Source organism: Bombina bombina, chromosome 1 (genome assembly GCF_027579735.1).
Source record: "Bombina bombina isolate aBomBom1 chromosome 1, aBomBom1.pri, whole genome shotgun sequence".
NCBI lineage: Eukaryota > Metazoa > Chordata > Amphibia > Anura > Bombinatoridae > Bombina > Bombina bombina.
In genome coordinates, this window is record NC_069499.1 from 1,127,898,283 (window position 1) to 1,127,908,158 (window position 9,876).

Here is a 9,876-nt window from a genome sequence, read left to right on the forward strand (position 1 = left end):
TGTGTATGTATGTATGTATAAGTGTATGTGTGTATGTATAAGTGTATGTGTGTATGTATGTATGTATAAGTGTATGTGTGTATGTATAAGTGTATGTGTGTATGTATGTATGTATAAGTGTATGTGTGTATGTATAAGTGTATGTGTGTATGTATAAGTGTATGTGTATATCTATATAAGTGTGTATGTGTGTATGTATAAATGTATGTGTGTATGTATAAGTGTGTCTGTGTATGTGTGTATGTATAAGTGTATGTGTGTATGTATAAGTGTATGTGTGTATGTATAAGTGTATGTGTATATCTATATAAGTGTGTATGTGTGTATGTATAAATGTATGTGTGTATGTATATGTGTATGTGTGTATGTATAAGTGTGTCTGTGTATGTGTGTATGTATAAGTGTGTCTGTGTATGTGTGTATGTATAAGTGTATGTGTGTATGTATAAGTGTATGTGTGTATGTATAAGTGTATGTGTATATCTATATAAGTGTGTATGTATAAGTGTATGTGTGTATGTATAAGTATATGTGTATATGTATAAGTGTGCATGTATAAGTGTATGTGTGTATGTATAAGTGTGTCTGTGTTTGTGTGTATGTATAAGTGTATGTGTGTATGTATAAGTGTGTCTGTGTATGTGTGTATGTATAAGTGTATGTGTGTATGTATAAGTGTGTCTGTGTATGTGTGTATGTATAAGTGTATGTGTGTATGTATAAGTGTATGTGTGTATGTATAAGTGTATGTGTATATCTATATAAGTGTGTATGTGTGTATGTATAAGTGTATGTGTGTATGTATAAGTATATGTGTATATGTATAAGTGTGCATGTATAAGTGTATGTGTGTATGTATAAGTGTGTCTGTGTATGTGTGTATGTATAAGTGTATGTGTGTATGTATAAGTGTGTCTGTGTATGTGTGTATGTATAAGTGTATGTGTGTATGTATAAGTGTATGTGTGTATGTATAAGTGTATGTGTATATCTATATAAGTGTGTATGTGTGTATGTATAAGTGTATGTGTGTATGTATAAGTGTATGTGTGTATGTATAAGTGTGTCTGTGTATGTGTGTATGTATAAGTGTATGTGTGTATGTATAAGTGTATGTGTATATCTATATAAGTGTGTATGTGTGTATGTATAAGTGTATGTGTGTATGTATAAGTATATGTGTATATGTATAAGTGTGCATGTATAAGTGTATGTGTGTATGTATAAGTGTGTCTGTGTATGTGTGTATGTATAAGTGTATGTGTGTATGTATAAGTGTGTCTGTGTATGTGTGTATGTATAAGTGTATGTGTGTATGTATAAGTGTATGTGTGTATGTATAAGTGTATGTGTATATTTATATAAGTGTGTATGTGTGTATGTATAAGTGTATGTGTGTATGTATAAGTATATGTGTATATGTATAAGTGTGCATGTATAAGTGTATGTGTGTATGTATAAGTGTGTCTGTGTATGTGTGTATGTATAAGTGTATGTGTGTATGTATAAGTGTGTCGGTGTATGTGTGTATGTATAAGTGTATGTGTGTATGTATAAGTGTGTATTTGTGCATGTATAGGTGTATGTGTGTATGTGTGTATGTATGAGTGTATGTGTGTATGTATAAGTGTATGTGTGTATGTATAAGTGTATGTGTGTATGTATAAGTGTGTATGTATAAGTGTATGTGTGTCTGTGTATGTGCGTATGTATACGTGTATGTGTCTATGTATAAGTATGTCTGTGTATGTGTGTATGTATAAGTGTATGTGTGTATGTATACGTGTATGTGTCTATGTATAAGTGTGTCTGTGTATGTGTGTATGTATAAGTGTATGTGTGTATGTATAAGTGTATGTGTGTATGTGTGTATGTATAAGTGTGTATTTATGCATGTATAAGTGTATGTGTGTATGTATAAGTGTATGTGTATGTGTGTATGTATAAGTGTATGTGTGTATGTATAAGTGTATGTGTGTATGTGTGTATGTATAAGTGTATGTGTGTATGTATAAGTGTATGTGTGTATGTATAAGTGTATGTGTGTATGTATAAGTGTGTATGTGTATGTTTGTATGTATAAGTGTATGTATAAGTGTATGTGTGTATGTATATGTATAAGTGTATGTGTATGTGTGTATGTATAAGTGTATGTGTGTATGTATAAGTGTATGTGTGTATGTGTGTATGTATAAGTGTATGTGTGTATGTATAAGTGTGTATGTGTATGTTTGTATGTATAAGTGTATGCATAAGTGTATGTGTGTATGTATAATTGTGTATGTATAAGTGTATGTGTGTATGTATAAGTGTGTGTATGTGTAAATGTGTGTGTGCGTGTAAGCATGTGTGTATGTGTAAGTGTGTGTGTGTATGCATAAGTGTGTGTGTATGTGTAGGTATATGTGTGTGTGTGTAAGCATGTATATGTGTATGTATAAGTTTGTGTGTGTAAGTGTGTGTGGGCATAAGTGTGTGGATGTATAAGGGTGTGTGCATGTGTAAGTGTGTGTGTATGTGTAAGTGTGTGTGTAAGTGTGTGTGTAGGTATATGTGTGTGTGTAAGCATGTATATGTGTATGTATGTTTGTGTATGTATGTGTAAGTGTGTGTACGTGTGTAAGAGTGTGTGTATGTGTGTAAGCATGTGTATGTGTAAGGGCGTGTGCATGTGTAAGTACGTGTGTATGTGTAAGAGGGTGTGTATGTGTGTAAGTGTGTATATGGTTGTGTGTGAGTTTATGTGTGTGTGTATATATGTGTGAAAGGGTGTAAGTTTATGTATGTGTATGTGTAAATGTTCATCTGTGTGCACATCTATTATCACTCAGTTAATTCTCAAAACTCACCAAAATAGGGCTCCTCAGAAGCACCCTTTAAGTGGACACCTTTTGAAGATGATTCGATAAGGAAATGTCGCACAAGATCATTCTTTACCTCACCTACAGTATGTGAAAGCAAGGTGTGAGAATTTTACAAACGCATTGTGTGCATGACTACATAGTCACAGAGTCAGTGTAAACACTCATCACAAATACACAACAATATACAAGTCACTTTGCAGGTGTGTGTTAGACATTGAACTAGGCTGACACAGGCCCATGAAAATCATATAGCTCATATAGCTAGTGACATGTTGATTTGTAAAGAAATGGGGATGATCATGGGAGGAACTGCAATTTGAAAGACCTGCTCCTGTAGAAAATAATGGGTCTTGTTTCCTTCATCCTTTATGGACTACTCACAATTTTTTTTTCTTTGATGCTGTGTAGTATATTGTAGGATTTTAATTATGAATTCTGCAAGGAACTTTAAATTGGTAGTTCATTGTAACAACTAGCTTTAATGAATTAATGCTGTTCTCTCATATTCCTGCTATTCAGTACCATTAAGGCTTCCATTAAAATTGGAATGCAAACTCATTTAGTATTGTTATAGGGAAAAAAGAGTCAAAATTAAACTTTCATATGGATATATATGGATGTATATAACAGATACAAAAACAAGAAACTGTATGGCAATGCTGATGCACAATACTGATGCACAATGCTGATGCACAAAGAATAAAGCACAATTGGGTGGGTAAATATTTTAAAGTAAAGTAGATTTTGTTTGTAATTGTGCACTTTAAATCATGAAAGTTTAATTTTGGCTTCCATGTACCTTTAAATGACAACTTTGTTTTAATCAGTTGGTGGGACTTTAGCTTAGATCATAAAATCAGCTTTAAAAAAAAATTGTTCTGATGCCTTGGAAACAAATAAACAATGAAACAGTCTGACTTGTAACCTTGAATTTGAGGCTGAAGTTTGAAGTAGGATTCACACCTAATTTACTTAGCAAGTCTCTTTATATGTTATCCACACAAGTATATTGTGAGTCACAGTGAGTCAGTCACTAACACCCTCAGGCTGTAATGACAATGATAAAACTGAATTCCCTTTCAATGCTCCTATGACTAACTGATAATATGTAAATCCACAGAAATGTCTGTATTTTCACTTGTAACTAGCAAACAACCTTTTAAGCTCATAATGAGCTAGATTACAACTGGAGAGAATCGATAGAGCAAAGAGGAATATGTTCTATATATTTATAAATAGATATTACTTTATATATCTGTATATATCTATACATATATAATGATGTATATGTATATAGATAGATAGATAGATAGATAGATAGATAGATAGATAGATAGATAGATAGATAGATAGATAGATAGATATAGATAGATATTGTACCAAAAGAAAACATTAGATATATGTAGGGATACATATTTATGAATAAATAGAACATATTCTGCTACGTGAAGAAAATTGCAATGTGAAATATTCATATTTTCATGTCGGATTAGCGCACATGAGAATATATGATCGGGTTTGCGCGCGAGTAGTTAGTTTTTTCCCACTTTTTGCACTCTATTGACTTCTATGGGTGAATACATTAACCTTACTTCTAGCGGATTTAGCTCACGAGTGGGAGAGTTAAATTCCACTCCACTTGTAATCTGGCCCTTAATGAAAAAATATAAAAAACATTTTAAAGTACAGCCTATGCATATTATTAAGCTTCATGTTCATTTTAATAAGTGTTATACCATACCTACATCAAAAAAGGCAATGACAAATATGCACTCTTTTTCAGAAAGTACAAGGAATCTAAATTCAGTAAACCAATGAGAAAGTAAATGACTAGATTTCTTAGCTATATATAAAACTAAATATCTAATTTTCGGTTGTGTCGTAAAAAATAATTTTGATTGATTTGTTGTATAGAGAATATATCAAACGTTCTATAAAGAATTCATCTGTATGTATATTTTTTTACTTCTTTTTAGCTTTAAAAAAAAAGAAATTTACATTTTTCACTCAAATGAAAATTGAGCATGCACAAAAAGGTAATTCGATTATTTCTGATATTTGGTTTAAAATGGTTCTGTAATGGAATAAAGCAGTCTGGATGTGTTACTAGAAAAAGTGACCCTTAAAAATGGATTTACACAGCCCAGTAGCAAATAGATACAAATGAGCAATAAGAGGCCAATTTATCAAGGACCGAATGGCCCCTGAAGCCCCTGTTTCCGCGAGAGCCTTCAGTCTCGCTGGAAACAGCAGTTATGAAGCAGCGGTCTTAAGACCGCTGCTCCATAACTGGTTCGCTGTCTCTGAGGCTACAGTCTGCAATCCGCTCGATCCAATACGATCGGGCTGATTGACAGATTGGCCCGCAAATCGTCAGGGAGCGGCATTGCACAAGCAGTTCACCAGAACTGCTTGTGCAATGTTGAATGCCGACAGCATATGCTGTCGGCATTCATCGATGTCTGTCGGACATGATACGCTACAGCGTATCATGTGGGACAGACAATGATAAATCGGCCCCTAAAAATCCTCTAATGTGCTAAAAAAAAATTATTATTGTCCTAGTGCTTGAGGAGAACTATGTGTTTTACTCATGAAAAGTGGTTACATTTATAGTTAATGCACTACTGGCACAGAGGTTAGTACAGGTGCTGAACCAGGGGAAACACAGCAGTCGGACTTTACCTATGTGTTTAACCTTTTTACCAGGGTTAAACACATAGTTCCGTTCAAGCAATAGTTCAATAATAGAACTCTGTGACTCATTAGGCCATTTTATTATTGCTTCTTTATGTCTCTATACGTATTTGATGTTTCAAAGTGGTCTAGAGTTATCAACAAAATGCTGAGGTTGGGGCTTAAAGGGACATAAAACAAGTTGGGATAGAGACAAAATATAATAATATGTACTTTAATTACTTTACCTGCAAATTTATACTGCAGTGCCTCACCATTAACCATTTGTTTTTAGTTTCTGAATTGTAAAGCTCTAACTCCCCCCACACATTTCTATGGTTGTATCTATATCTAATGTTGTTTTGGTAGAATGCAAAAGTGCATAGGAATTATCTGCTGTAGCATGCCTAGAAGCTCTAACTCCCCCCACACATTTCCTTCTATGGCTGTATCTATATCTATTGTTGTTTTGGTAGAATTCATAAGTGCATAGGGATTATCTGCTGTAGCATGCATAGAAGCTGTGATCTCAGTTCAAATACAATGCCTGTCTCTAAACACTAATAAGGGGGGTGGAGTTGGCTTTGCCAGGCAGCTTAGCTATGTAATTAATTTTGCTTATTTTTGAAAATGATTTTAAAATACTTGCCAGCCATTTTTTAAATTTTTTTTTATCCAAACTTTTTTTTAATTAATTAGCCCTTTTAGGATATGCACAGATCTCAACCAGTTATATGACCCTTTAATGTACTGCTTGTGATAGCTCAGAAACTGAACCATAAAAACATTCACAACAATATGATTAACCAGATTGGAATATTGGCCTACGAGTAAAGACATTTTGTTTATTCAAATATGGAATAACTTAGAATGATATTGATCTCAATGTAAATCTATGAGAAAAAACAAACAAAAAACAAACAAACTGCCAATTCCTACTACATGCACCACTCTTAAGTTAGCAACCCCTACCAGCTTTGAGTGGCATCCCAGGAACTTTCATAGCCAACCCAAATGATCCACGGAAGGAGGTACTGTCTCGAATTATAAATGACCCGGGCTCCTTATCCTTCAGGATTTCAATAGCTAAAATAAAATTAAAAATACACATATGAATATAAACAATTTCTGTGCTGAAAGTAGGGGTAGTTCTAGGTTTTAAAAACTGTATGTCCTGGGGTTGCACAAACCCTTTATATATGGGGTGAAAGTGATAATAGCTTGGGATGTCATGATTTTCTGTTACTTATTTTTGTATTTATTATTGAGAACACACTATCCCCAGTAACCCCTATTATAGTCCCAAGTCATGCACAGGATATTTAAAAAAAAAAAAATATATATATAGACTGCCATGCATTTGTATTGGTGTTAAAATGTGGTAAAATAATTATTGGAGTGCATAGCAAATCTCAGAATGTCTTCTAGAACCTGCACAGGCTAGAAGGCTTTGTGCCCACCTTTGACTGGCTAGCTGGCCAGGCTAGGGTCTGGTATTACCATACAGATGGATGGCATTCTCCACTGAGTTTAAAAGAATCATCAGATCGTCTTACCTTGTTCTCTTGTAATACTGGGCTTGAACCAGTACTTAGACGTGTGCATTACGAATTTCATGCTGGGCTGTCCATCTTTCACTGGACCTTAGTAATCAAAAGAAGATTGTATCACTAACAATATATTTGAAAAATGTTACCTGATTATGAATCTCTGGGCAACACATTTGAATCACCAACTTGGAATTACAAGTCTCCATTACTGTTATTGTGATCATTTTGATTTAAAAACACATTGATTAAAAACTTAACTTATAGACATTGATTAAAGCTGAAAGAGATATGATACCCAAATGTTGAAGCACTTGAAAGTGGTGCAGAATAACTGTAAAAAGCTGACTAGAAAATATCACCTGAACAACTCTATGTAAAAAGTAAGATGTTTTACTCCAAAATGTCCTTAACTGCATCCAATTGTAAAGTGACTATAAGCAGCCAATCAGTATGCTAGTCCCGGGACTTCAAAAGGAGTGTGTATCTGGCATGTGCAGGCACAGTCATGTTATTTCCTTTTTCAGTATAAGGAAGTTTACTAATAACTATAATATCTCACAATATTTCAGTGAAATCTCATGAGCTCACAATAAAGCAAAGTATGACATAATTACTGAAGAAGCTTATTCACTGCTGTTTTTCCTTCAACATGCAGCTGACAGTAGCTGAAGTATAATTGTTCACATAGAACTTACTATTGTGAGCTAAAAATTTTTTGAGGTAAACTATCTTTCATTTTTCATAGAGATGTTCAGGTGGTATTTTCTTGTCAGCTTATTTTATACAGTTATGCTGCATCACTTACTTTCAAGTGATTTAGCATATGGGTATTATACCACTTTAAAAAATGTAATTAAATACTTTATTTTTGTAAATAAAGCTGTAGATATGTTAGTACTCTCTTTACAGAAATAACATTAATCACTTTTTTGTCTATCCACATCATAGAAACCTTGAACATCTAAGGGGTATTTCACATTCCAGTTATATTCAATATTTGTGATAATGAAAATCTTACTATACTTAAGATGAGTTTTTTGTTAATAAAATGGTTAGTTTAATATGTGGCATACAAAAATACCAAAAAGAATAGATGACTTACTGTCTGTGTTAGATGCAATTGAAGAGTCAGAAGCGGTCTTGTTGACTCTGTTAAAACTGGAAGATCCTTTTCTCTTGTGCAAATCAAGGAGATTCCTGGAGGACTTGGATATGTTGTCCTCTGTCTGTAGGCACCCATTCACTAGAAGAATGGGGATATCCATGGTAGAATTGTTGACAGATGGTGGACAGCTGTTGGCATGACCTTTTGTAGGAGTATGTTTATCTGTCCTGCATTGGTGGTATGTTTTAGATCTACTTAGATTAGGGCAGTAGATGTCTGGACTGTTGTCAAAGCAATATTTTGGTGTGGTGGGAGTCATTACTGCAGGGCTGTTTAAATTTGAGAAGGATCCCAGTGACCCACATGGGCTTTCAGATGATCTTGAATTGAAATGCTGTCCATCAAATTCATCATTGGGAAGTGAGTTGGTGCTGTAATGGTAAACCAAAGACACTAATAATGTTAAAAACAATAAGAAACCATGATAAGATACACAATTAAAGAATAAGTTACCTAATTAGGCATAGAAAAGTGAAGCAAAAAGCTGAGATACTACAATCCCCCAAATGTGTTACATGCAAACACTGTAGAACTCTTATTTTATTAATTCAATTAATATATTTCATTTTGCTAGGAAACTTTTGAACTTTTTTCAAATATTTTATCAAGAAAATGTCTCAAGTAACTGCTTTCTAGAACATATGTGCATTATTTATCTTAAACATTAGTCATCCCTTTTAGACATGGTGGTTTTGGAGTAAATATTGATAATGAAACTGACCATTATATTTAAAGCTATTTGAACCTTTAATTATTATTATCTCACCTCCCAAGGATGTAGCTGGTATCCGACCCAGGACTGTTGGACATCATGGACAGCTCACTGGTCCAGAACTGGGGCCTGTGGCACTGCATTATTTCTGACTCTGGTGATGCTGGCAAGATGGCATCATGATGATGGGAGTTATGGAATGGAATGGGAATACCTTGCGTGGCTTGATTGGATGGATGTCGCTGGCGATCATGCAAATTGGCTTCACAGAAAATTATGCTGCCATTTGACGTACTATTGTCCCTCTGTGCTCCTCGTGAGATTAAGATACCCTCATGTTTTGGAGTGGGGCTTGAAGACTGTTGGACATTTTCATGACACATAGTTCTTTTTGAATTCACTTGCACACACTTGATTTCTGGTAACCAGGAAAAAGGAATAACCTTATTATTAAAAGGAAATGAAACACTTTGAAATGGTTATAAAAATTTTCCTTCAAAATTCACAGTTAAAAAAAAATTGCAATATACTTTTATTATTTATTTGCCTCCTTTTTGTAATTAAACTTTAAATGTAATTAAAATTGTGTTTTGTGGGTTTTCAAATTGAAAAAATAAACTCCAGTCTTCACAGCCCTGCATTTGCTTGGTCAGGGTCCAGGAACTGAGAAGTGATGCAAATTTTGCTAACAAAATATACACTTAAAGGGATATAAAAACCAAAAAAAAATATTTTGTGGTTCAGACAGAGAATACAATTTTAAAAATGTTCCCAATTTACTTCTATTATCAAATTTGCTTCCTTCCCATGAACATTCTTTGTTGAAAAGATGCCTAGTTAGGCATCTGGAAAAATACAAATAATGTTGCCCCCTAGTGCTCTTGCAAATGTAGAACATTCTTGCAAAAC

General features: G+C 33.9%; 1 protein-coding gene across 1 annotated transcript in view; it reads right to left on the bottom strand.

Annotated features, from left to right (window-relative positions):
• Window positions 1–9,876, bottom strand: part of TNS4 (tensin 4) — a 36,363-nt gene that overhangs the window by 21,444 nt on the left and 5,043 nt on the right. The window contains exons 3-7 of the mRNA XM_053698447.1: window positions 9,022–9,385; window positions 8,193–8,626; window positions 7,097–7,183; window positions 6,513–6,626; window positions 2,850–2,942 (exon numbers count right to left, since the gene is read on the bottom strand). Of these exons, the coding sequence (XP_053554422.1) occupies window positions 2,850–2,942; window positions 6,513–6,626; window positions 7,097–7,183; window positions 8,193–8,626; window positions 9,022–9,385 (1,092 nt within the window). The remainder of the gene's footprint in view (window positions 1–2,849; window positions 2,943–6,512; window positions 6,627–7,096; window positions 7,184–8,192; window positions 8,627–9,021; window positions 9,386–9,876) is intronic.